The sequence below is a fragment of the Lynx canadensis genome, chromosome C1 (genome assembly GCF_007474595.2).
Source record: "Lynx canadensis isolate LIC74 chromosome C1, mLynCan4.pri.v2, whole genome shotgun sequence".
Taxonomy (NCBI): Eukaryota; Metazoa; Chordata; class Mammalia; order Carnivora; family Felidae; genus Lynx; species Lynx canadensis.
Genome location: NC_044310.1, coordinates 41,494,635 through 41,522,632, shown reverse-complemented (window position 1 = coordinate 41,522,632; position 27,998 = coordinate 41,494,635). Strand labels below are relative to the sequence as shown.

Below are 27,998 nucleotides of genomic sequence, written 5' to 3'. Positions count from 1 at the left end.
GGTTAGGAAAAAAAAAATCTGGGAACGCGAGGGTTTGGGCTGAGCCGCACTTGGGGAACGGCACGGACCTTCTGCTAGGACTCTGGTCCTCCTCCGTCTGCTCAGCCCGGTGGCTCCGCGCACCTACCACCATGGAGCTTCGGTCTCATCTCGGGGCCACTTGTTTGCTGAGCTTCAGTTTCCTGCTTCTCATCACCTCTTCTGATGGACATATTGGGCTTGGAAAGGGTCAGACTGCCTTCTTATATTAATCTTTACTCATACTGGGCCCCAGCCCAGTATAATCCTCTTCTTATGCTAACACGATCCCCCTCCCGTTCTGTCTCTTAGGCCACGCCAGGTTTCTTTTTATCCTCTCTAACCGCTCCTGGATTTTGAGGATTTCTAGGGGATGAGGAGTAGCGGGTCTGGGAAATGGTGAGATGAGGAAGTTGTGCTTGAGGCCTCCCTAAATTCTTGGGTTGGAGGTAAGGAACGACCCTAAAGCAGGTTTAAGAGCCAGCATAGGTGCCTAGCACTTGGTAGGTCCTCAGGAACAATCATTTTTCCTTTTGGGAGAAATATGGTCTTTGGAGACCTGCACATGCAGAGACCCTTTCCCTGGCTATGAAGATCCCCCTACTCACCTTCTCCCTGAAGAGTTAGGTTACTGCTTCTTCCGGACCTTGGGGCGAACAGCACCTGCATCCCAGGACTGGTATATAAGGAAAGGCCAGGTGAAGGATAGAGAAGGTCTGGTGTTAGAGGGTCACCAACAGTTGTCCTCGGTGTGCTTCAGTCAATGTGTCTGAAGAAACTGATTTTTTTTGAGGAGTTGAGGGGACAGTGGTTATGAATGGGAGATCGGTGTGACCTCCACCCCCACCCCATCCCCTTACCTACATCTCCTTTGGAATTCAGGGTTTATGCTTTTTCTAAGTGGAAGAGTGGTAGCATGGATTCTCCTCTCCTTTTTTTGTACCAACCTTACTGGATGGAGTGATTCTGATGCAGTCCTGATGTTTTAAACTTTGCTTTATCCTTCCAATTTGCATATTTATTGGCAGGTGATGAGGTTGGGTGGTCACTCCTTCAGTAAATAATTAATTTTTGATCACCTACCATATTCCAGGCACTGTACTAGGCACTGGAGATCTTGGAATAGACAGGACAGATAAGGGTCCTGCTCACAGAGTTCATATTCAAGTCAGAGATACAGAGAGTAGACACGTGAACAAGAACAAATGTAAGAAGCAAGAGAATTTCAGCTAGGGATAAGTATTGTGAAGAAAATGAAATCGTGATGGAGTAGAAAGAATGGCTGGGGAGGGTGAGGGAGCTGGCATTACTTGAGCTAGGAAGGTCAAAGAAGACTTCTGTGAGAAGGTGATATGTGGATTTCCATCTCAGTGATGAAACTTCATGGTGAATTCTACTGGGCCAGAATATTTTCAGTACTGACAATCTCATTTTGAAACAGATTACTGTATATTTAGCACAAAAATGTAAGTACCAAGGGAGACAGAGTATGGTGTTATGAGTGTGGGTGTAGATCTGAGTTTTAATTTATTCTGCTATTGGCCAGCTGAGAGGCTTAGGGCAAGTTGCTTCACCTTTCAAAGCTCAGTTCCTCATCTACAAAATGGGCATAATAATAACTACCTTGGACACTCAACAAATAATTTACTCTGTTCCAGTTACCGTTAGGCGTAGGCAATACCTTAGAGTCATGTGTTCAGTATCTTTACTCCTTGGTAGATATTAAGCCATATATTTATTAATGGTTGTTCCAGTTGCCATTGCTGCATAATAAACCACCCCAAAATTTAATAGTGTAAGGAACTCATTTTATTATGCTCATAATTCTGTGAGTCAGGGTTTCAAACAAGGCACCGTGGGGAAGGTGTGTCCCTTGGATCCATGTCTGGTTACTTTTCCATGTGGTCTTTCTTCATGGGCCAGGTATGGGGTTCCTCAGTATGACAGCCAGACTCTTAAGAGGGTCTGTCCCAAGAGACCAAGGTGGAAATGCATTGCATTTTTATCATCTAGCCTTGTAAGTCACATAGCATCACTTCCATTGTAGTCTGTAAGGTCGTGTTCAAGGGGAAGGACCTCCATGGAAAGAATGTTGAGGACACTTTGTAAGAAAAGCATGTGGAATGAGATATTGCTACAAGTATAGTCTGCTCCAGTAAGCCAGGACCATTTCTGTCTCATTCATGCTCAGGAATATCTGTTGAAAGAAGAAATGAATGGTGTATCTGATCTTTGAGATCCCTGTCTTTTTTCTGCTTATAGTCTGAGGACTGTCAAAGCAAGTAAGCAAGCAATTGCATAAGCTGTGATATGTATGGTGAGCAAGGAAAATACCAGTAACTGTAGCAGTATGTAAGAAGGCAACTTGAGGAAGGGGGGCTGTGCTCTGAGGATTAAAAAAAAAAGGCATGTAATATTGTGTTATAAACTTAGAAAGGATTTAGTTAATATTTATTATTATGCCCTCCCAAGGAAGAATATTTAATTGTTCCTGAAAGGAATTAATAATGTTTCAAATTTTTGTTTTTTGTATCTCTTGGGTATGGATTCTTGGGAAATAAATTATATCCTACCTACGCTACCTCCCCCAAAATGTGCTACCTGAAGCAGTATTTCCTGAAAATTTTGATGAGTATGATTTCTTCCCAAATGTTTTCAGAGCTCTGGCTCTTTCCAGAAGATGGCCTGTTGGTTTGCAGAGAGAAAAGACTGAACGACCCTACTATTTTCATTAAAAATAGGAAATACAGAAGTGTGAGCACTGGACAGGAATCAGGAGACCTGGTGTTTTTGTTTTGTTTTGTTGTTTAAAAAAATTTTTTTAATGTTTATTTTTGAGAGAGAGAAAGAGAGACAATATAAGGGGCAGAGAGAGAGGGAGACAGAATCTGAAGCAGGCTCCAGGCTCCGAGTTGTCAGCACAGAGCCCCACACGGGGCTTGAACTCACAAACCCCGAGTCATGACCTGAAGTTAGACGCTTAACCGACTGAGCCACCCAGGTGCCCCAGGAAACCTGGGTTTTAATGCTGGTCAGACCATGTAGCTCTGGTCTTACCAGGGCACTATTAATTGAATGAGGGTGTTGAACTAGAAATGATTCCTAAGAGTCATTTCAGCTCTAACAGTATGGTATTGGAGTGGTATTAACAAATACAGTTGGTATTAACAGTATGGTATTAAATACAGTTGACTCTTGAGCGGCACAGGGGTTAGGGATGCTGACCCCTGCACATCCCACAGTCGAAAAATTAGCATATAACTTTTTGGACGCCTCCAAAACTTTACTGATGATCAGTAGCCTTACCAATAACATAAATATTTCATTAACACATATTATTATGTTCTATATATTATATACTGTTTTTATATAATAAAGTAAGCTAGAGAAAAGAAATGTTAAGGAAATCACAAGGAAGAGAAATGTATTTATAGTACCGTACTGTAAAAAAATCCATGTATAAGTAGATGCATGCAGTTCAAATCCATGTTGTTCAGGAGTCAACTATAATTTTGTTGTTCTCTGTGTCCTAAAAATTTGGGATATATCATCTATGGGGAGAATTGTAATGACTAACATTTTCTGTACATTTACTATATTCCAGGCACTGTTCTGTGCATTTTTCATGTATTAACTAGTTTAATACAATAACCCTCTGAGATGGATAATATTTTTTCTTATCATCCTCATTTCACAGATGAAGAATCTAAAATGGGGCAAGGGAGTCACACAGCTGGTATATGGACTCTCTGGTTTAGAAATCCTAGAGCCCGTCCTCTTAACCAGTATACCATTCCTGTCTCTGAGTGCAGAAACTCCTTTGAAGACTTCACAGGAGAAATAAGAAAGTTGTCAATGGGGGTGGTTCAGATGCTGTCACTGCCTGAAACAGAGATAGATGACTTTGTTAAGTCTCTGGAATAAAAATTCGGCACTGACACATGAAGTGTCAGTGTCCTACGCACATTCACAAGAATCCTATGGGATAGATATTTTTCTTAGCCATATTTTGCATTTGTGAAAATGCCAAGAGGGTGGAAGTGGGATTCCAGTCCAGTTCTGCTCTACTGTAGTTGGACTTTGCTTAGCTACTGTGTTATTGTATCTCTCAGGTACAGTGTTGCTTGTTTCAGAGGCTTGGCTGCCAGCTCTGACACTTGACCTTTTGTTTCAACAGCAGGAGTGGGTGGATAATACTTTCCTGATGTCTTTCACATACATTCATGAAAACACTTTCAGGATAAAGGGGTTGGAATTCTGCTGTAAATGCTGTGTTTAGAAATGGTCCTCCCCAACCCCACTTTAAAAATTAATGTTTTAGGGAAAGGGCTACTGATGTAGGAGCCTTCAGCTCACTTTGCAGATAGCAGCATAAATTAGGTGGCTGTGCATGTGACACTTCAGGAAGTTGGACTGTTTTCAAATGTTCCATGTTGGCATGGATGTATAAGTGTGGGTGGGTGTCAGGAGAGTAGGTGATTTTAATAACAAAGTTAACACTGTACCCTTTCAAGTTATATTTGAAGTGAAACAAAAGGACCTGGTTTTCCAGATCTGAAGTCAGTGTTTTCATTCTCCTTTGGTGAGACTGTATTCTTTCATTCGTTTGTTCATTTAATCTTTGCTGGAAAGGCAGTATAGTGTGTGGTTAAAATACAGACTCTAGAAGTTGGCCACCTAAGTTCTAATCCCAGTTCTGTCATTTACTGGCAGTGCAACCTTGGGCAAGGTGTTTGACTTCAGCTTCCATATCTGTAAAATGGGGATAATTAGAGTTTCTACCTTGTAAGTTTATTGTGAAGATAAGTTAATATGTATAAAACTATGGAAAACAGGACCTGACATACAATGAATGCCATGTGAGTATTAGTCATTATTAATATTGTTGTTATCGTTGTATTATTGTGATCATCACAAAGTAAGCATTCAGAAAATGATGGTGGTGATTATGACTATGAAAAATTCCAGTGTACTTTTTATTTTTTAACAATTTTATTTTTAAGTCCTCTCTATACCCAACTTGGGGCTTGAACTTAGAACCCACAATTAAGAGGTGCATGCTCTACCGGCTGAGCCAGCCAGGTGCCCCTCCAATGTACTTTTTTTTTTTTTAAGTGTATTTATATTTGAGAGAGGGAGAGTGTGCGTGTGCGAGCAGGAGAGGGGCAGAGAGAGAGGGGGACAGAGGATCCGAAGCAGGCTCCGCACTGAGAGCAGAGAGCCTGATGTGGGGCTTGAACCCCCAAGCCGCGAGACCATAACCTGAGCCAAAGTTGGATGCTTAACCAACTGAGCCACCCATGAGGCCCTCCAATGTACTTTTTAATACAAATTTTCAAAGCAATTTTGTACATGTAGTGAATTGTTTCAAATAATACCTCTAGACTGACTCTTAGGGATGATGCAGTAAGGCAGGTTGGCACATGTTGGGATACTGGAAAAGCATGTTAATTAGGAATCAGGAGACCTAAATTCTGGTTGTGATTTTGTGGTTTTGGGTAGCCTCTTCCTTTTTCTAGGCCTTCCTAGTATTAAAGGATTGGACTAATCTCTTAAGTTTGTGCTGTCCCAATACAGTGGTACTAGTCACATGTCACCCTTAAATTTAAACTAATCAAAATAAAAAATTCATCTTTTCAGTTGCATTAGCCACATTTCAGGTATTCAATAGCCACTTGTGGCTAGTGGCTACCATATTAAATAGTGCAGATCTAGAACATTTCCATCATTGCAGGAAGTTCTATTGAATGGTGCTGCCACAGGGTCTCTATTCTTAGCCAGAACCTCCTATGACCTTTAGCTGTGTCAGCTAGCTTCTTAGTAGCCCCAGTTTATGGAGAAATTGAATTTTACCTGATATTAATCTAGCTTCTTTGACTTTCTTTTGGGTGACATTTGCCCGACACATACTTTTCAATCAACTTACTTTAGACTTTTTCAAGTCTGTCTGTTTTAGGTGCTCTTTTAAATGGTATAGAGGTAGGTTTTTTTTTTTTTTTTAAGTGAAATCTGACAATTTCTATTTTTTAACTTTAACTGGCAAGTTTAGTCCACTTATATTTATGGTGATTATTGCCAGAGCTGGTCTTATTTCTGTCATCTGGTTTGCATTGCTACTGTTTTTCCTTCTTGTTTACTTTAGGGATTTAGTATTTTCTTATTCTCATTTTGTTTTGTCTCCTTTATTAATGTAGAAGTTGACAGTCTAGTTCTTTTCTTTTGGTGATTACTTTTGAAATTTTACTTACATACTTACAAAATCTAGTATTAATATCTTAACCGTCCAATGGAAAGGGGTCTTAGAACATTTCAACTTCAGTCACCTCCTCTTTACTTATAAGCAGTTGTTCGGTGTTTTTTTTTTTTTTTTTTTTTTTTTTAACTCTACCAATTGAGCACTAACATTCTTGGTACAGATAATATTTAGATTTATCCACATGTTTCCCAATTTATTTGTTCACTATTCCTTGTATCCAGGCTTTCTTCTGGAATCATTTTCTTCCTGAAATGTGACCTTCACTTATTCTTTTAGTTTCTCTGGTTCTTCCCTCCTAGGGGACTATTTTAATTTCCCTTTGTCTCTTCAAATCTCCAATACTTTCTCCACAATCTTTGCTGTCAGCTGGTGACCATGTTTCCTCTTTAACAGAAGATAGAAGCAATTGGAAGAGGCCTTTCAAAAATTGTTACCACTATATCTACCCACCTTCTAGCACCAGTGTCCATATATTCTTCCTCCCCTGTCTACTGGATAAACTATCTGTGCTCCTAGCAAAAGCTGATCCCTCTACTGGAGTACTAACTCCTTTCTCCTTTCACCTCCTCTAGATATTTTTGACTCATCTTTCTTGTCCTGTATCAGCAATTGTCCTCCCTTTATTACATCATTTCTATCAGCTTTCAACATCTCTATACTTTCCTCCATATTGAATAAAAACCCTTCCTCAACTCACTGCTCCCCCTAACAATTACCCCCCATATGGGAAAATTCTGTGCAAGAGTTGTAGGTACTCTTCTGATTCTTCCCCTGGGCTATCTTGATCTTGCTCTAATCATGCTTTCATCCCACTCGCCTAATTGAAACTGATCTTATCAAGGTCAGCATTGCTCTCCAGTTGCTAAATGCTGAGGTCATTTCTGATTTAACAGGAACATTGGAGTCAGTTGATCATCCTTCCTTCTTGAAACATCTTGGAAACACTTGGATTCCAGGACTCCATGCACTGCTAGTTTTCTGCCAGTCTCACTTGGCAGTTCCTTCTCTTGTCCTTGTCTTGTTCTTCTTTATCTCCCCTGACCTAGGAGTCCTCCAGGGCTCTTAGACTCCCTCTCCATCTATACTCACTCCCTTGGTGATCTTATTCAGTCTCATGACTTTAATAACATCCACATTCTGATACCTGTTCCTTGAATTTCAGCCTTAGACATTTAGTTGCTTATTCAGCATCTATACTTAGATGTCTAGTAAGCATCTCAAAGTGAACATACCCAAATCAAATCTCTTAATGTTTCTTTCCAAAACTCACTCTAATTGCTCCCTTCCCCAGTTCTGTTAATGGCAACTCCATTTTTCCAGTTGCCCAAGCCAAAAACCTTAAGAGTTGTCCTCAACTTCTCTCACCCCATATGCATAGCAAAATCCTTTTGACTTTGCCTTCAAAATATATCCAGAATACGGTAGTATCTTATACCCTCTATCATCTCTGCTAGTCCAAACCATCATCATTGTTTGCCTGGATTATTGCAATAGCCACTTTACTAGTCTCATTTGCTTTTCCTTTCCCCCCCTATATTAGTTTACTAGGGCTGCGGTAACAAAGTACCACAAACTGAGTGGCTTAAACAACAGAAATTTATTGTCTCACAGTTCTGGAAGCTGGAAGTTTGAAATCGGCAGGATTGGTTCCTTCTGAACAGTGAGGGATGGATCTGTAGATGGCTATGCTCTTCCTGTGTGCATATCTGTGTCCACATTTCCCTTTTTAGATAGAGACCAGTCACATTGGGTTAGGGCCCACCTCGCCGACCTCATTTTAACTTGATTACCTCTGTAAAGACCCTATTTCCAAATAAGATCACAAGTCTGGGGGTTAGGACTCCAACATATCTTTTTTTAAGGGATACAGTTCAACTCATAACACCCCCTATAGTTTGTTTTCTGCATAGAAGCCAAAGCAATCCTGTGAAAACATAAACCACATTGTGTTACTACTCTGATCAAAACCCAAGAGCCTAGTAAAAGCTAGAGTCTTTACAGTGGCCTAATAGGCCCTGCATTGTCTGTTCCCTCCTCTTTGTTCCCTCTTTGTTCTTACCTCCCTCTAGTTTTAGGGACACCACTGTGTAGTGATTAAAAGCAGGGAGTCTGGACCTTGATTGCCTAGGTTCAGATCCCAGCTCTGATACTCATTAGTGATATAAACTTGGGAGTTATTTAGACTTTGTGCCTCAGTTTTCTCATCTGTAAAATGGGATTAATAAGAGTACCTACCTCTAGGGTTATTATGAGGATCAATATTCATAAAGTACTTAGAACAGTGCCTTGCATATTATATTAATAGCGGGTACTTGTAGCAATTCTCCAGTCCCAGACACTGTTCAGAGTTCTTTAACGTATTCATTTTTTCAATCCTCACAGCAACCCTAACAGGTAAGTACTGTTGTAATCCTTGGTTATCCACAGGTGAAGAAACTGAGGGTAAGAAACTTGCCCTAAGTCACACAGCTAGTAAGCTGCAACTAGGATTCCAACCTAGGGAGTCTAGGTCCAGAGTTCATGCTCTTAACCACTATGTAATACTACATAGTAAATATTTATTCATTGAAATAATAATGAGTTGTGAATACGTGATGGTGGAAAAGTTTCTTAGTTTTTCAGAAGATGTCTGTCTTGCCCTCGTTCTTGAAAGATAGTTTTGCTAGGCACGTAATTCTAAATTTAGGGATATTTCCTTTTCAGTATTTTGAAGATGGTATTCTGCTTTCTTCTGATTTCTAGTTTGCTCCTGTCAGTCTAATTATTGATGTTTTGTAGGAAATATGTCATTTGTCTCTGAAATGCTTTAAAGATCTTAATATTTTTGCCGCTCTGCAGTTTCACTACGGTGTAAGTGTATGTATTTTGATTTTGTAATTTGTCTCAGTTGCTATAGATTGTGCTTTGTGTACCTGCAAATTCATGTTTTCTCTAAGTTCTTGAAAATTCTCAGCCATTCTTTCTTTCTTTTTCTTTTTGAAAGATGCAAATGTATTTTAAGTAGTAATACATTCACATGGTTTGATATTTCAAAAGGTATTTTTTCCCCCCATTTTTGTTCCCCAGTCACCCAGTGCCCTATCCCAGTGATATTGTCTTTTCAAATATATCCTTTTCTCTCGTCTTTTCATTCTGAAACTCCAATTCTTTTTATACTAGCTCTATTAATCTTCTCAATATTTCTTGGCCTCTTCTTCACATTTTCTATCCCCTTATCTCTCCATGCTGCATTCTGGATAACTTCTGATTTATCTCTCGACTGGTCTCTAATTTGCTGTTTTAACCTATTCATTGAATTTTTTTATTTTTTAATTAAAAAACATTTAACATTTATTAAAAAATACAAAGTTTACTTACTTATTTTTTTAGTAATCTCTACATCCAACATGGGGCTCAAACTCACAATCCTGAGATCAAGAGTCACTCACTCTTCTGACTGAGCCAGCCAGGTGCCCCTTCAAAATATCTCCAAGCTCTGAGTTGTCAGCACAGAGCCCGACACGGGGCTTGAACTCACAAATCACGAGATCATGACCTGAGCCAAAGTCGGATGCTTGACCAACTGAGCCACCCAGGTGCCCCTCATTGTATTTTTTTTAATTAATAGAATTTATTTTTTTGAGCAGTGTAAGGTCTGTAGAAAACTTGAGTGGAAAATAGAGTTCCATGTCAGCTGTCACCCCTCCACTTTCCCCCTCCCCGGGTTTTCCCTATCATTAACATCTTGCATTGATGTTGTTCATTTGTTACAATTGATGAGCCAGTATTGATACATTATTATTGACTAAAGTCCATGGTTTACATTTGTGCTATATAGTCTCTGGGTTTTGACAAGTGTATAATGACATATATGTTAATTTGCTAGAGGTGCCATAACAAATTCTACACACTTGTAGAAATAAATTAATAATTAATTAATAAATTAACAAAAATTTATTTTCTTACAAATCTGGAAGCTAGAAGTTCAACATCAAGTGGTTGGCAGGATTGGTTTCTTCTTATAGATGGCTGTCTTTCTGTGTCTTCACATGGTCTTTCTTTTTTTTATATGTGTCTGTCCTAATCTCTTTTTAGAAGGACACCAGTTATAATGGATTAGGACCTATACTAGTGACCTCATTTTAATTTAATTAACCTCTTTAAAGACTGTCCAAATACAGTCCTATTCTCAGGTATTGTGGTTTAGGACTTCAGCATACCAATTTGGTGGGGTAGACACAATTTAACTCATAACAACATATATCTGCCATTACAGAATCGTACAGAATAGTTTCACTGCTATAAAAATTCTATGTTCCACCTACTCATCCCTCCGTCCCCCGTGAACCCCTGGCAACCACTGATCTTTTTATAATCTCCATAGTTTTGCCTCTTCCAGAATGTTATGTAGTTGGAATCATGTATTATGTAGCATTTTCAGATTGGCGTCATTCACTTAGCAATATGCATTTAAGGTTCCTCCATGTCGTTTTGTGGCTTACTAGCTCATTTCTTTTTATAACTGAATATCCATTGATATTATATTTCAACCATTATTTTTTTTAAGTAGGCTCTATGCCCACGGTAGGGCTTGAACTCACAACCCCGACACCAAGGATCAAATGTTCTACCAACTGAGCCATCCAGCTGCCCCTATATATTTAATTTCTAGAAGTCCAGGTGCCTTTATAGATTTGCCTATTTATTTCATGTGTTGCATGCATTTTTGTGATCCCATGTGTTACTTCTTTATGTGTTTTTAATTTAAAAAAATGTTTATTTTGAGAGAGAAAGAGTGAGCGAGTGGGGGAGGAGCAGAGAGAGAGGGAAAGAGAGAATCCCAAGCAGGCTCTGCACTGACAGTGCACAAACCATGAGGTCATGACCTGAGCCAAAATCAACTCGGGCGTTTAACCAACTGAGCCACCCAGGCACCCTCCATGTGTTATTTCTTTAAATGTTCACACGTAGTTATCTTTGTGTCCTATGGCTGATAATTCTAATATCTGAAGTCCGTAGGGGGTCTAAATCTATTTGTTGCCTCTGCTGATTCCTACTTGTGGTGGCCTGTTTTCTTATGTGTTTGGGGGAATCTATGATTGTGAACTGTTCATCTTTGGCTATTCTGGAGGCCTAAAGTGGGGAGTACTTTCCTCTAGAAAGGTTTGAAATTTGACTTATCTGGAAAACTAGGGGTATTATCATTTCAGTCTTTTTTTTAATTGTTTAAATATGGAATCTCAGATTTATCTCCATTTTGCTCTATCGTAATAGACATTTGTTTTCAGGTCAGCTTTCCCTTTTATTTGTTGCTCACTATCTGGTTTTAGCTTACTTTAGCCCAGTGAGTACATTTTGAAAGTCTGTTTTATCTGGGATTTTATTATTTTGTAGGTGGATACCACCCCAAACTGTCTACTTGGGCATTCCCGCCAAGGCAGGATTAAGTTGCCTGAGTTTAGGTATTGACAGGTAGAATGATGATGATCAGTCACATTAGGCACCTTCCAGTTCTCCCAGTTTCACTCTCACTTAATCATTAACCCTTCAGGATTAGACTTTGGGCCCTAGGCAAGTGACATATTTCTCTTGGCTAGCAACCCACACTGTTGGAAATGAAAAATGATGATGATTAGTTGGGATACTGCCTCTGTGCACTAATCTAGATGAGCTGTTTATTTCCCTGTGGTAACACTGATGGAAATTTGAATTTCTTCTGGGAAAGGAAGGTCTGCAAGATAGTATCATAACTGAAAAGTCATAGAATTGAAGTTTAAATCCCAGCTTGGCCATTTACCAGCTATGTGACCTGGTACAGGTTATGTAACTTCTCAGAGCCTTAGAAGTCTCAAATGAAAAGCATAACGAAAGCTGCTATTTACTGATCATTTATAAATGCTAACCAGTGTGCTAAGGTACTATATATTCTTATTTCTTATGTAATATCCAGTAGCAATCTTATGAGATACAGCTATTATTTTACCTATTTTACTGATGAGAAAACAGAAGTTTAGGGAAATATAGAGAGGGTTATTGTTAATGCCAAATTAAAAAAAATTTTTTTATGTATTTATTTTTGAGGTAGAAACAGAGCATGAGTGGGGGAGGGGCAGAGAGAGAGGAAGACACAGAATCCGAAGCAGGCTCCAGGCTCTGAGCTGTCAGCACAGAGCCCAATGTAGGGCTCGAACCCACAAACTGAGATCATGACCTGAGGCAAAGTCGGATGCTTAACCCACTGAGCCACCCAGGCGCCCCAAGGCCAAATTTAGATGAGATAACGTGTAGTTAACATGAGCACATATAAAGGGGCCAATGAATGTCAGTATTACTGTGATCACTCAACATTTTTCAAGTAATAAAACTAAGTCATTTACATGATATGGCCTAAATAAGATTCATTTACTCAAAAAATATTTTATGGAGCACTTACTATGGCCATGTATAATGCTCAATGCTGGAGAAACAGGAGGGAATAAGACAGATATGATCTCAGCCCTAAGGTAGTTCCCTTTAGTGTGAGGGAGACAGGCACATAAACATTTATAGTTCAGCCTGGGAAATGCTGTGATGGAGCAAGAATAGGCTGCTTTGGGAGTCAGGGAAGATTTATCAGATGTAATGATGCCCTCTGGGTTTGTATTTGAAGAATAAATTGGAAGTGAGGATGGAAGGAAAGGCAGAGGAGGCAGTAATTATGAAGGCTGGAGGGGAGACAGTACATGCCGAGTTTAAGGAAATGAAAATAGTTTTGTGTAGAGGATTTTAGAAAAAGTGTGGAAAGTGAGCCTGGGGAGATGGACAGGTGCCATATTTTGAAAGGCTTTGTAAGCCCTGCTACCAGAGTTTGACCTTTCTTTTTAGGTAATTGGAGAGCCTCTGAAAGGTTTTGACATAACAGAGGTATGATTTTGGTGGAAGTTAGGGGAATAATAAGAGTAGCTTTGGATACATTATCTCATTTAATCTTTACACCAACACTTGGAGGTAGGTATTATTATCTTGATTTTAAAGATGAATAAATTGGGACTTGGAGAGTTCACTACATTTACAAAATTCACACATTTAATAGGAAGTGGAGTCACATATCCTTGTATTTTTTTTAACATTTGTTTATTTTTGAGAGAGAGAGAGAGAGAGAGAGAGAGAGAGCATGAGTAGGGGAGGGGCAGAGAGAGAGGGAGATACAGAATCCAAAGGAGGCTCCAGCACAGAGCCCGAGGCAGGACTCGAACCCACAAACCATGAGATCATGACCTGAGCCACCCAGGCATCCCATACCCTTGTATTTCTGACCCTAAATCTATGTTCCTGTATTGTCTCCAGCTAGTAATGATTTGTTATGACCTATTTTGTGTTTACCCTGTGGAAAGTTCTCATTCATGCTTATAGTGTTATTTGCATACTCAATGTTAAAGAATTTCACAACCATTATTTGCTGTTCTTAAAAATTATGAATTAGGTCATGTTTTCTCTGTTTTATATATATGAAAGTAAACTGAGGCTTGAGGTATGGGACCATTCATGGTCCCATACACCTAGAAAGTGGTAGAGCTGAGACTTGAACACCATGTTCTTAACAGAGGAAAACTTTTTTATGGCTACCTTGTGAACATGCCACATTTCTTTTTTTGGGTCTTTGCCTCTATTCACGGGTGAATGCTTATAAGGCTCTTTCCTTCCAGGTTTTGGAGATCACATTCATTGGAGGACACTAGAAGATGGGAAGAAGGAAGCAGCTGCAAGGTACAAGATATGGTTTTAGGTTATTTATAGTGGAAGGGGCGCCTGGTTGGCTCATCAGATAGAGCATGCAACTCTTGATCTTGGTGTCACCAGTACAATCCCACATTGGACCTAGAGATTGCTGTAAAAATAAAATACATTCAGCAGGTTATTTATGGTGGTAAAACACTTTCCAGCCATCAGCTTAACATTAATTTCAGGTGAAGGATTATGCCAAAACAGAGCCAAAACTGGGGAGTTGCCTGATGATAACAACAACAACAATACTAGTCGAGGTGCCTGGGTGGCATAGTTGGTTGAGCATCGGACTCTTGGTTTCACCTCAGGTCATGATCTCACAGTTCCTGGGATTGAGCCCCACATCAGGCTCTGTGCTGACATTGCGGAGCCTGCTTGGGATTTCTCCCTCTCTCTTTCTGCCCCTCCCCTGCTCTCTCTCTCTCTCTCTCTCTCTCAAAAAATAACCAAATATTTAAAAAAAAGCACTACTAGTTAACATTTAATAAGTGCTTAGTATGCACCAGACACTGAATTATGTGAATTAACTCATTTAATTCTCACAAGAATTCTTTTGAGGTGGCTAATGCTGTTACCTTCATTTTAGAGATGAGAAAACTAAGGCACAGAGCAGTTAAGTAACTTCCTCAAGATCACATAGCTGGTAAGCGGTGGAGCCGAGATTCAGACCCAGGCACTATGGCATTAGAGCCTGCACTCCACCAGTAAACCACACTGCCTTACAGTCTCAAGTTGAATAGTCTCGAGTTTCAGTTAGGTTTAGTCTATGCACTGATGCAAATAACTGATGCAAAGGAGAAGAAAAGGCAGAGCAGGGGAGGGAAGGCTAAACACTGATCTAAGTGCTTTACATACATTAATTTGTTTAATCTTCGTAACCTATGAGGTTGGTTCAGCCTGTGAAATAAGAACTGTTGTTATTGTATGGGAGAGGAATTGAGACACAGAATGATTAAATAATTTGTCAATTGATTACACAGCTACTAAGTGATAAAGCCAATACTTGAATGTTCTCTATTGTACTGTACTGGAGAGATACAAAGACCCAAAATATGTGCATCTACTTTATTAAAAAAATGTTTTAATGTTTATTTTGAGAGAGAGAGAGAGAAAGAGCAAGAATGAGTAGGGGAGGGTTGGAGAGAAAGGGAGAGAGAGAATACCAAGCAGGTTCCGCGCTGTCAGTGCAAAGCCTGACATGGGGCTCAAACTCATGAACTGCGAGATAATGCTCTGAGCCAAAATTAAGAGTTGGACACTTAACCAACTGAGCCACCCAGGCACCCCTGTGCATCTACTTTATACACACACATACTTGCACAGAAACTCTCACACTTCTGCACCTACAAAATTATAATTGACCCTAAACAATGCTGGGATGGGGGCTTAGGGATGCTGACCACCTGCTTAGTCAAAATCTGCATATAACTTTTGACTCCCCAAAAACTTAACTACTAATAATCTACTGTTGACTGGAAGCCTCACTGATAACATAAACAGTCCATTAACATATTTTGTATGTTATGTGTATTGCATATTGTATTCTTACAACAAAGTAAGCTAGAGAAAAAATATTAAGAAAGTTATAAGGAAGAGAAAATACATTTATAGTACTGTACTGTAAAAAATCTGCATTATAAGTGTACCTGTGCAATCCAAACCCCTGTTTTTCAAGGGTCAACTGTATAGTGCTTGCTTTTGCTAGAACAGACCCTACAGCTTAATGACTTTGAGTCTTACACATTCTGTAGAATAGGGTTGCCAGATTTAGCAAATAAAAATAAGGATGCCCAGTTCAATTTGAATTTCGGGTAAATTGTAAGTAATTTTAAATATGGCCCATTCAATATTTGAGACATATTAAAAACATGTTGCTTATCTGAAATTCAAATTGAACTAGGCATCCTGTATATATTATCAAGCAACCTTACCCAAGAGAAAAATTTATGTTAGTTTCTCAAGTTCTTTTTTTCTTTTTTTAATTTTTTAATGTTTATTTATTGTTGACAGAGAGAGAGAGAGAGAGAGAGAGAGAGAGAGAGATAAACAGAACGTGAGCAGGGGAGAGGCAGAGACAGGGAGAATCCGAAGCAGGCTCCAGGCTCTGACGTGTCAGCACAGAGCCCCAGCCTGGGCTGGAACTCAGACTGGGAGATGGTGAGCTGAGCTGAAGTCCCCAGCTTTACAGACAGCCACCCAGGCGCCCCAGTTTTTCAAGTTCTAAATCAAATGACTGTTCCTAGATGAAGTCTTAAGTGACTTTGGGGGGGTATGTTGTTTTTTCTCTTTTATACTTTTATATCCCAACAACGTATTCTATCCATGTAAGGTGCTTTATTTTTCCCATTCAGACTTCTATGGGGAAACTGTTTTATGTTCATCTGAATTCCCAATCATGAAGAAGTTGAATGATTGAAATGGTTATTGAGTAAACAGTTACTGAGAATCACTGGGTGTAAGGAAAGAAGGGGAACTAGCATTTGTGAATGGTCTTTGTATGATAAATATGGTGCTCACTGCTTTGCAATGTTTAATGCTCATTAGGGCCCTATTATAAACGGTTGGGCAGTCTTTGGCAGATCACATTCTCTTGAGGCTTATTTGACATAAATAACTGATGCCATTCTTATTTCCATCTTTTTTCTGAGAGCAGATCCTGGGTTTAGTTGGGGTAGATCTCATGTTTCCACAGCAACAATAAGTCCTTTAAGAGTAGAGAGGGACAGGAAGTGCACTTTGCCCTTCCGGTTTGCGCCGGAGAGTTCAGCAACCCGGAAGTGACGCTATCCGGTTGCACATGGCCGCGTCCCGTAAGGATGCCGCTCGTAGTGTTTTGCGGGCTGCCATACAGCGGCAAGAGCCGGCGGGCGGAGGAGCTCCGTGGGGCGTTAGCGGCCGAGGGCCGCGCGGTGTACGTAGTGGATGACGCGTTGGTGCTGGGTACGGAGGACGCGACGGTGTATGGCGATTCGGCCCGTGAGAAGGCGTTGCGCGGGGCCTTGCGAGCCGCAGTGGAGAGGCGCCTCAGTCGCCACGATGTAGTCATCCTCGACTCGCTTAACTACATCAAGGGCTTCCGCTACGAGCTCTACTGCCTGGCGCGGGCGGCGCGCACTCCGCTCTGTCTGGTATATTGCGTACGGCCGGGCGGTCTGAGCGGGGGACCTCGGGTGGCTGATGCGGTGGACCACCGAGGCCTGAACCTCAGTGTGAGTTGGAGGCCGCGCACTGAGGAAAGAGGGAGACCTCTGGCGGTGGGCACCCCTGTCCTCAGGGAACCACAAGCAGTGGACTCTGTAGCAAGCGGGAGAACCCAAGCAGTTGTACCTAAGGAACTGGAGCCGGAGGAAACCGGGGTGCCAGATCTTCCAGCTCCTGTGACTTCAGAATTTGATACATGTGAAAAGCGTATGGTCAGTACCTTTTACTCTCCTGAACTTATGGAGGCCCTAACGCTGCGCTTTGAGGCTCCCGACTCTCGGAACCGCTGGGACCGGCCCCTGTTCACCTTGGTGGGCTTAGAGGAGCCATTACCCCTGGCAGAGATACGGGCTGCCTTGTTTGAGAACCAGGCTCCCCCACCCCATCAGTCTACACAGTCCCAGCCCCTTGCCTCCGGCAGCTTTCTGCACCAGTTGGATCAGGTCACCAGCCAGGTGTTGGCAGGACTGATGGAAGCTCAGAAGCGCGCGGTCCCTGGAGACTTGCTTAAGCTTCCTGGCACCACGGAGCACCTGCAGTTTACCCGGCCTTTGACCATGGCAGAACTGAGTCGCCTCCGTCGCCAGTTTATTTCCTACACCAAAATGCATCCCAACAATGAGAACCTGCCTCAGCTGGCCAACATGTTTCTGCAGTATCTGAGCCAGAGCCTGCACTAAACAAGAGGAGGTGTGGGGGGAAAGCCCTGGCTCCTTGTCTAACCTCCACTGCTCTCTGTGTTTCTTGATAAAGTAATCTGAAGGTCTACAGAGCATGTTGATGTGTCGTACTACAGCTGTTGTGACTGATTTTACTCACATTTTCCTCTGAGTGCCTCTGTTGTGACAGGCCTTGAGTTACAGCATAAATTGAGACTAGAGAAAATGGAGAACTGGCTTGGAGGATCTTGGCAATTTTCTCCAGGACAGAGCTCAGGTGGACAGGATTTGTTTAGATTGGGTTCTACCTGTGGTGTCACACACCCAGGATTTCCCCCATCTGAATTGTAGGAGAGCAGACTGGATGGATGAATTTTTTTTTAAACAATTGTGAGTGGAAACTGAAGATGAGACAGTTCTGCATCTGCACTGGCCTTTCTTTCATACCAGTTTTTAAAGTACTGTGTCTACTTTTTGCTAGTCTGTCCTGGGGCCAGGGGTCACTGATAAATCCACTGGTTTCTGTCCTTGGGAAGCTTTGGTTCTAGTGGAAGCAAAAGACATAACTATTAGAGTTTACATCTAATAAAATCTTTTAGAAGAAAGTCTGCTGGAATCTCTTTTGCTTCATGTAACTTAATGTTCTTCATGTAATTTACTTAATGTAACATTTAGAGACACATGTATCACTGTTATGCCTTTGACCAAAATAGTACTTTGACAGTGCTTGATAAGAGACTGGATATTTGGTCTAACCTAGAGTGATGATGACAGCTTCCATAAGTGTTGTGCTTCATTCTTTATTTCAAGGCAAATAACACTTTAAGCTTTTTCATTCTTTCACTGATTTTATTAAATAAAAATCAGCACTTGTGATTTTCAAAGATGAATTAGATATGTCTTTGCCCTTGAGAAATTAATAGTTTGGTGAGAAATACAAGTAAACATGATTATGGTGTAAAAATGTCGGTGTTTACAGGATAATGACAGAATGGTTTGGGACTCCAGAAAAGGAAAGGACTAATTAGCCGTTGAGAGAAGATAGTTTGGGGAAGGCTTGTAGAGGGGTTAATATTTGAGCTGTTACTGTAGAACATGTGTCAGCAAAGCATCAAATAGTAAATGTTTTAGCCTTGTGGGCCATAGGGTCTCTGTTGTAGCTTATTAGCTGTAGCACATTTTAGCACAAAAGCAACCATATACAATAAGTATACAACTGAATATGAGTACGTATGTGTGTGTGTGTTTGTGTTTATTTAAGTGATTTCTACACCCAAGCGGGGCTCCAACTCATGACCCTGAGACCATGAGTTGCATACTATTACAGCTGAGCCAGCCAGGCACCTCAGTATAAGTGTGCTTGAATAAAACTACACCAAAATGTGTATTGTATTTAATTTTCACATATCACAAGGGGGACTATTTTTAGATTTGTTTTCAACCATTTAAAAATGAAAAAAAAAAATAGCTTGTATCTTACAGCTCTACAGAAGCAGGCAGTGGCCTGGACCAGGTCTGCAGAGATTTGCTGATCTCTGCTGTAGAAGGATAAATAAGAGTTTACTAGAGAGGGAGGAGGGAGCAAGGCATTCCAAACTGCTCTGTAAGTGCATGGAGCTATTGAAAGGTTGGGCTACCTTGGTGGTGGGTTTCTTGCTCATTAGGCAGTCTGGACCACCTTTTGTTATATTTGATATAGTGGATGTATTATAGTTACATATGCTATATTAGATGATGTATATTAGAATTCCTGTGTGAAAGGAAGGTTTGGACTAGGCAACTTCTAATGCCTTTTCCAACCTCTGTTCTCAGATTCAAAGTTAGTTATTGGTTGTGGATTGCGATTCTAAATTGAAGTAGACAGTAATGGTCAGAAAGAACATTGGTTTTAGAGTCAGACTTAATGAATTAGGTCATAAATGACAGAACCTAGATTTTATGTGGCCAAATATTTAATCTCTTGGGAGTCTCAGTTTTCTTATTTCTATTATGAGAACGTTAGTAGTATATACATTAGGATTATTGTGAGGATTTAAATGAGATAATGCCTGTAAAGCACATAGCACAATGTATAATAAATGGGTAGCATATTTTGGTTATTATTATTATTATTATTATTATTATTATTATTATGGTTACTTAGATCCCACTTCTCACATAAGTTTTTCCTGCTTATTTGGTTTTTACGACTATTAGAGGTACAAATCCACCCCGGATTTGTAGTAGGCCTCTAATGAGGTATTGAATAATTCATTTGACAATTAATTATGTGTATTTAGAATAGTGTCTAGTACATAGTAAATGCTATGCATTTATCAATATATTCAATAATATCAATAATATTCTATGTGCCACATGTAAGGCATGTAGGGAGAGCTGAGTTCTTTGCTTTAGGGAACTCCCGAGTCTATTGCAGGGAGATGGGTAAGTAATAGAGTAAATATAGTAAATGCAATGATTGTATTGTGTAGTGTGGTGTTACAGGGGTTGTATGATTCAGAAAGCCATGCTGCTTACATAGGACTTTCCTACAAGTTGGCATTTAAGCCTTGAGAGCTTAAGGACTTCATTTGGCCAAGACTGGTTCAGGTGGATGATGTTGCTCATCATTTAAAAAAAGAGAAAGTTTTGGGGCGCCTGGGTGGCGCAGTCGGTTAAGCGTCTGACTTCAGCCAGGTCACGATCTCGCGGTCCGCGAGTTCGAGCCCCGCGTCGGGCTCTGGGATGATGGCTCAGAGCCTGGAGCCTGCTTCCGATTCTGTGTCTCCCTCTCTCTCTGCCCCTCCCCCGTTCATGCTCTGTCTCTCTCTGTCTCAAAAATAAATAAAACGTTAAAAAAAAAAATTAAAAAAAAAAAAGAGAAAGTTTTTTCCTCCCTGTATAAAGATTACATTTAATTGTAGAAAAAATGGAAAATATAGAAAAAGTATAGTAAAATCCACAATCCCATTATCTAGGGATAACTATTATGTTTTGGTATATTTCATTTCATTTTAGGGTCTTTCCTCTGTACATAGTTGTACAATTAAATCCAAACTGTAGATGATAATTTTATATTCTGTTTTTTGTTTTTTTTAAAGTAAGCTCTTCACCCAACGGGTTTAAATTCATGATCCTGAGATCAGGAGTCACATGATCTACTGACTGAGCCAGCCAGGTGCCCCATTCTGTTTAATTTGATGTACCAATGAAAAATTTTAACATTTTCAATGATTATATAACCATAACATTTAGAAATACTGTAATTTGATGTTTCTTCTACAGTCTTTTCTCCCTAGCTTTAAAGCCCAAATTTGCAGAATTTATAGGAATGTCAGAACTTACCAATAATTTTATTATAATCTATTATTGAATATTTATGTTGCCTAAAAATTTTCTTAATCCAAATCGCACTACCTGAACGTCTTTATACATTAATCTTTGTCTTTATATATGGTCATTTTATTAGGATAGACTTAAAGAAATGGAATTACTAGATTATAATTCCTTTGTTTTCTTTTCAAGTGGCTTGCCCCTAATGGTGATCATCCATAAGTCCTGGTGTGGAGCTTGCAAAGGTAAGTACAAATAATCAAACCTCAAATGTGTTCTTAAATATTAACATTTAGTTAAAAAAATTAGCACAGGGGTACCTGGGTGGCTCAGTCAGTTAAGTGTCTGACTTCAGCTCAGGTCATGATTTCACGGTTCGTGAGTTTGAGCCCCACATCAGGCTCTGTACTGACAGCTCACATCTGGAGCCTGCTTTGGATTCTGTGTCTCCCTCTCTCTCTGCCCCTCCCTTGCTCATGCTGTCTGTCTGTCTGTCTCTCTCTCTCTGTCAGAAATAAACATTTTATTTATTTTTTTTTTTAATTTTTTTTTTTTTTTTTAACGTTTATTTATTTTCGGGACAGAGAGAGACAGACATGAACAGGGGAGGGGCAGAGAGAGAGGGAGACACAGAATCCGAAGCAGGCTCCAGGCTCTGAGCCATCAGCCCAGAGCCCGACGCGGGGCTCGAACTCACGGAGCACGAGATCGTGACCTGGCTGAAGTCGGACGCTTAACCGACTGCGCCACCCAGGTGCCCCAGAAATAAACATTTTAAAAAAATAAATAAAAAACATTGGCACAGACTTTTCCCAGCAGTACTGATTGCTCTAAGGAATACCAAAGAAATATATATGACATAGATTCCCTGCCCTCAAGAAGTTTGCAGTTACCTTTGCAAGGGGTTGGAGAGTAAAGCAATTGAGATATGGTTAGGGAGAGTATAGTATTAGTGCTATAGTAGTTGTATAGACAGTAAATACAGGAAGCTGAAGTGTACAGAAACATGAGAAGTGGTTAGGGAAGTCTTTCTGGAGGAGGTGGGAATGAAATTTAGAACCCAGTGTTATTTGTGGCAGCTATTCTTTCTACTTTGCCATCTTGCCACTTCCCGGTCAGGTTTTTCCTTTTGTTTGGTATGCTACACTCAGCAGAATCCTAGTTGGAAAAGGAGTAGAAAATTAGTGCGAATAGTGTAATATGTATATATACACACACGGTAATGTTACTGTGTTTTCTGTTATTTCAATAGAAGTTACTGACCTGTGGCTATAAAAAGTAAATAGAAATAATTTTTTCATTTATATGCCATTATCTATATTTTATAAATGAAGTAAAAGTTTCAGAGAAATAAAGTCATTCACTCCAGGTGACCTACCTGTGTGAGTAAGTAGCAGAAACACAGCCAGAATTCAGGTGTCCTGATTTCTGGTTCTTAGGAGTTTAAAACAAAAAAGAGTTCAGTTATTTGAATCAACTCTGCAAATTAAGGTTTGGATATGAAAATGATGTTTTCTTATATTTCAAACTCTTTTTTTCCCTCCTAGCTTTAAAGCCCAAATTTGCAGAATCTACAGAAATTTCAGAACTTTCCCATAATTTCGTTATGGTGAATCTTGAGGTAAGACTTTGGGGGTTTCTCCTTTCTGCTATGATTTTAAGTCTTTGCTGCTTTAGAATTAACATCATTAATGGTGTAAAATCATATTTAGCAGAGCAGGCATCCTGTATGTATGTGTTTTCCTCTTCACTTCTAATCGTAAAGCTTGTGTCAGGTGTAAAAGGCCATCCAGCCTCCACTTGTGGGAGGAAGGGGAGGAGAGATTAGCTAAGAAGACCACATTGTAAGGTCCTTCAGTCTTAGTCTATAATTATGACATGTTTTACATCTTTGTATTGCTGAACTAAAGGTATAGTAACACATGCAGGACACAGATCTCTGCAAAATGTGATTCAGTTGAGCACCTGGTCTGTGCTGGGCTTGTAAGTACAACGTTCCTGTTTCTTCATTAGGTATCCTTTATGCCCTCATTGAAATTATATATGGGGAATTGAATATGGTGGGACAGGTGAAACAAAATATGTCAGATGGTGGTAAATGCTATGGCTTAAAATGAGGGATGGAGGGGATACTTCTCAATTTTAAATAGAAAAGAAGGTGACATTTGGGCAAAGATTTGAAACAAAAGGAGTGAGCCTTGTGGATAATGGAGAAAGCATGTCCTGGCAGAGGGTAAGAGTAAGTACAAAGGCCTGAGTGAGGTGCATGCCTGGCTTAATGCCTTGACAACAAGGAGGTTAGCATGGTTGAAAAAGACTGAACAAGGGGTAGAAGGACATAAAGTTAGAGAAGTGCCCAGGTGGCAGATTATGTAGGGCTTCTTAGGCCAATGCAAGGACTTGGGGTTTTACCCTGAGTGAAAGGGGAAGCCACTGGAAGGTTTTGAAGAAAGAAAGGACATGCATGATCTGACTTAAGATTTATACTTAATAGGATGAAGAAGAGCCCAAGGATGAAGATTTCAGCCCTGATGGGGGTTATATTCCACGAATCCTTTTTCTGGGTAAGGTGAAAGACCTTAATCTGGGGATCTGTGATGTGGAAGGAGAGGTAAAGGAGTCAAGGCACTTACTCCATCTAGTGAAATTGTAGTAGGATGGCTAAAAACAAAAACAAACAAAAACCAGTTTCAAGAGAGTAGGGGAGTTCTAAATGCTAGAACTTCAAATTGGAAGGAAAATTTTTTTTTTATTAACTAACTGTTTTTGTGAGCAATGACAGAGTACTGAGCATCCATTCATTCATTCGGGTATCAGCCACATGTCAAGCCCTGTGCTAGGCACTACAGGGACAGAGAGAAGCCATAGTTCCTACCCTTGACTTCATAGTGCAACTGAGGCAGTGGAATACTATAACTTAACAAATGTCTTTCCACAAACAACTTATAAAAGATACTAAATTTAATGACCATCTAATCTTTGCTCAGCATTCTGCTGGATTCTGTGGGGGAGACAATAGAAATGCAGAATCCCCCCATCATCAAGCAGAAAAGAAACATGCCAGGAAAAGAGAACAGCATATGCCAAGGCATGGGGGACTTGACTTCAGGGAACTGCAAGGAATTCATTGTGATTACAACATAAAACACAAGGGGTAGAGTGGTGAGATAATGGGCTGCAAAGATGGGCAAGTATTGTTTCCTAGAAGGCCTAATATACTATATAGCATTTGAAACACCTCTCCGTTATAATTACTGCAATCCTTGTGGCATTATGTCTATAATAGATCCCAGTGGCAAGGTGCATCCTGAAATCATCAATGAGAATGGAAACCCCAGCTACAAGTATTTCTACGTCAGTGCTGAACAAGGTATGTTATGTTGAGAGAGAGGAGGAGAATTGCTGCTAAATTTAACTAGCTCTATGGTAGGAGACTCGATTCAGCATGTTAGCTCAGCGTCTCCTGCATGACCAGCTTTTGGCTAGGATCTGTATAGAATATAGGAGAAAGATGAGACTGAGCCCTATCCCTAGCTGCTTAAATCTAGTTTGGAGCTAACTGAACCACAGGAAATAAGAATTGAGGCTTACAGAGATAGTCACTTGCCTGTGGTCTCACAATTAAGTCACAGCCAGGATTTCAGTCCAGAACTTAAGTTTTTTCCTACGGCACTAATGCCACTCTTCCTGTAAGAATTCAGAGGAGGGGGAATGCTGTTAGCTGATCAAGTCTAAGAGGTTTCATAGATCGTAATCTCTAATTGGACCTAGAAAGATAAGAATTTGTCTCTATGGACAGATATGAGGACATTTCAAGCTGTGGAAGCAAGGGGTGGGAGGTGTAGCCCAGCATGGAGTACGTAAGGCTTGCTGGAGGACACAGTGACTGGATTGAATCTGAAGAGTGAGACCTAGCCAGCAGAAGAATGCAAAAAGCATGTTCCAGGCAAAGAGAACAGCATCAGCACAAACAGGTGAAGGAAGGTTGAAATCATGTCAGTCATGCCTTCTTGTTCTCTAATCCTTGAGCACAATCATTCTAGAGGCAGAGATGGAATTCATGCTACGTACTGCCCGTTTTCCTTCCAAAGTTCCCCTGTGTCATCTATAAGAGGGGGTTGTTTGCTAAGTTGCCATGTGTTCAGCATTGCCATGCTGTTGCTGTTGTTGTTGATCACTTTGTTTTGAGTCCTTGGAACTCTTATTTCTTAGAATAGGGAGAGGAACAAGATCTGGAGAAGTTATCTCCTTACCCATGGGTAAGGAGAATGTCATCTTCCTTACCCAAATGCAGATCACTAAAAGCTGGAAATTTCCCTTATGGGAAGGGCAGCTAGATTTTAGGTCCCCAATTCTTGAACCTTGAGATTCACATTCCCTTTAGAATTTCATCAAACTTACCATTGCCATCTCCACACTGCCATCATCTTTTAACACATTAGTCCAAATGTGGACACAAAACCTTTGCCTGAATCCCCCATGGCTCAGCTGACATGAAACTGGAACATTCAAACTTGGCTTTACTAAAGGCTTAGGGAAAGCAAAAGGGATGTAACCAACTATTCTACCTGGCTCTTATGAGGTTACAGGCTTGCTTTCTGAGATTTACAGACTCTGGCTCAATCTAGCTCCTGGCCTGTCACTGTATTAGAGAGCCTGTACCAAAACACCTGCTCTCCTTGAAGTTAAATCTACAAGAGAGATGTCCTGAGATAAACACGAAGTTTCATGTCTCATCTATGTAGGGCCCTCCTTCCAGTCTACTCTTTCTTTGAGAACCTGCCTTCTTCTATGTATAGGTGATACTAGAAATGACTACCTACTTCATTGAAGACCACTCCCCCTTCTAGCACATGCACACACATGCCTGTAACTTCCACAGCACATGAAATAAATGCAGCATTCATCAAAACGATGTGATGGGGATGGTAGGAAGGTGTTTTCTACTCCTTTAATGTCAAGTGAACATCTGTAGTCTATGACAGGGATTCAGTCCTAATCCTGGATGGCAAGCCATAGTAACTAGTAATATTTTTGTAGTATTTCATAAATTATAAAGCTCTTATTATTTATTTAATTTTTATAATAAGCCGGTGTGAAGTAAGTAGTGTTAGCTCATTTTATAGATAAGCTATAAACAGATTCAAAGAGGTAAATGACTTTCCAGGCCTAAAATCCAGAACTAGATCTCGAGTCCAGATCCTGTCATATTTCTCCTATAACAAAAATCTGTGTTAGTTGTCAAATGTCGGATATTAAAAACCTACTTCATACTCCCCCCACCCCCACCTTTATTTCACAGTTGTTCAGGGGATGAAGGAAGCTCAGGAAAGGCTGACTGGTGATGCTTTCAGAGAGAAACATCTTGAAGATGAGTTGTAACATGAATATATCCCTTCTTTCATCAAAGTTAGTGTTCTGGAAGGAAAGCAGCAGGGGAGGGAACATTGAGAAATCACTCAGAACAATTAAACCAACCAGGAAACCTTGCTCCTGCCTACATGGGAAGGAGCGCTGTCACTGTGGAAGACTTCTGCTAACAGAAACTGGTCTCCGTGCTTTGGATCCAGCAGAGTGTGGCAGACTTCCTTTTCCCGCACCCTCTTAAAGATGTCTATTTGTCATTGAATGTAAAGGATGACACTTTTGACACAAAACTTGAGCCATTTGGAGGTTTATTCCTCACACTTCAGTATTTGAATCTTTTTCCATTTCCTCCAGCTTTATTCACCTTGGCGGTGAAAGGAGACAAGTAGCATCTTTTCTACAATAGTAAAACTTCAGAAATAGTTGATCATTTAAAACAACAAACCTAAATGTAAATCAGTAATTTTACCCCACCAAGGAGACCAGCCTGTTTCTTCTCATTTTCTCCTGGGAATAATCTTGGGCTTCTTCCTGAATCCCAGAAACTTCCATCCTCTTCTACTGCTTGGGCTTCCCTGTTTGCACGCATGTGTGTGCAAGAATGGCTGTGTGCTTGGACTCAGCCCCAGCTGGAAGCATGCTTTTCCCTGTTACTGTTATAGAAACAGAAACCTTCAAGCCCTATGTGGAGCCATTTTTGTTAAGTCGTCAACTGTATTTTTGTACTGAGGTTAACAAAAAAATTAAAAGATATTAATTGTTCCATTAAACTTTAATAAAACTTTGAAAGGAAATGTGTTGTGATGGCCTTTTTGTTACTAGAGAATGGAGGGAGGGATGGAGATCACTTCAGGAAGAAAACTAGGCTTGAGGGCCTAATCTAGGACTCTTCCCACTCCTGCTTCTCCCACATTCACATGGGCATCAGCACTCATGTCTTCTGCTAGTTAAATAGCTGGATTCCCTCTCTCCTCACTGTCACTGTTTTCAGGTAGAGCAGGCTTTTTCTACTTCGTAGATGATTTATTGTGACAGGTTCTTAACTTGCCTACTTACCTCCAGTATTCTCTTCTCCTACAGTCCATCCTCCTTGCTTTCCCCAGTGATCTTTCAAAAATGCAAATGTGACAGTGTCACTCCCCTGCTTAAAGCCTTTCTTGCCACCTCAAGAAAATAGTATTAACATCAGGAAATATTTGGGCCTCAGTATGTGCCAGGCACTCTTCTAAGTGCTGTGTGTGTATGTTATCCCAGTTCATGTGTTTATAGTCCTAACAGCCCTATGAGAAAGGTATAGGGGCACCTGGGTGGGTCAGTTGTTTGAGTGTCCAACTCTTGGTTTCAGCTCACATCATGACCTCAACAGTTCATGGGTTCAAGCCCCGCATCAGTATAGAGCCTTCTTGGGATTCTCTCTCTTTATGCCCCTCCCCTGCTTGCTT

General features: G+C 40.4%; 2 protein-coding genes across 3 annotated transcripts; both read left to right on the top strand.

The window, feature by feature from the left end:
* Positions 1–2: 2 nt before the first annotated feature.
* TXNDC12 (thioredoxin domain containing 12) lies at positions 3–27,299 on the top strand. The gene is made up of 7 exons (XM_030324816.1): positions 3–228; positions 13,939–13,999; positions 21,382–21,434; positions 22,737–22,810; positions 23,684–23,753; positions 24,476–24,559; positions 26,492–27,299. The coding sequence occupies exons 1-7, from the start codon at positions 132–134 to the stop codon at positions 26,569–26,571; spliced, it is 519 nt and encodes a 172-aa protein (XP_030180676.1). The 5' UTR covers positions 3–131; the 3' UTR covers positions 26,572–27,299.
* KTI12 (KTI12 chromatin associated homolog) lies at positions 16,789–22,754 on the top strand. Of its 2 annotated transcripts, XM_032594302.1 has the most exons (3): positions 16,789–18,335; positions 21,382–21,434; positions 22,737–22,754. In XM_032594302.1, the coding sequence occupies exon 1, from the start codon at positions 16,834–16,836 to the stop codon at positions 17,896–17,898; it is 1,065 nt and encodes a 354-aa protein (XP_032450193.1). In that variant the 5' UTR covers positions 16,789–16,833; the 3' UTR covers positions 17,899–18,335; positions 21,382–21,434; positions 22,737–22,754. The 2 variants fall into 2 exon arrangements, with proteins under 2 accessions (XP_032450193.1, XP_030180674.1); XM_030324814.1 differs by lacking the exons at positions 21,382–21,434; positions 22,737–22,754 and adding an exon at positions 20,739–20,942 and having other exon boundaries at positions 16,789–20,502.
* Positions 27,300–27,998: the final 699 nt, after the last annotated feature.

Coding starts and splice junctions, on each gene's coding strand:
- TXNDC12 (XM_030324816.1), top strand. CDS start 132: ATGGAGCTTCGGTCTCATCTCGGGGCCACTTGTTTGCTGAGCTTCAGT. Junction 14,000..21,381: donor AAGAAGGAAGCAGCTGCAAG/GTACAAGATATG, acceptor TTTCTTTTCAAG/TGGCTTGCCCCTAATGGTGA. Junction 23,754..24,475: donor TCCACGAATCCTTTTTCTGG/GTAAGGTGAAAG, acceptor TGTCTATAATAG/ATCCCAGTGGCAAGGTGCAT.
- KTI12 (XM_032594302.1), top strand. CDS start 16,834: ATGCCGCTCGTAGTGTTTTGCGGGCTGCCATACAGCGGCAAGAGCCGG.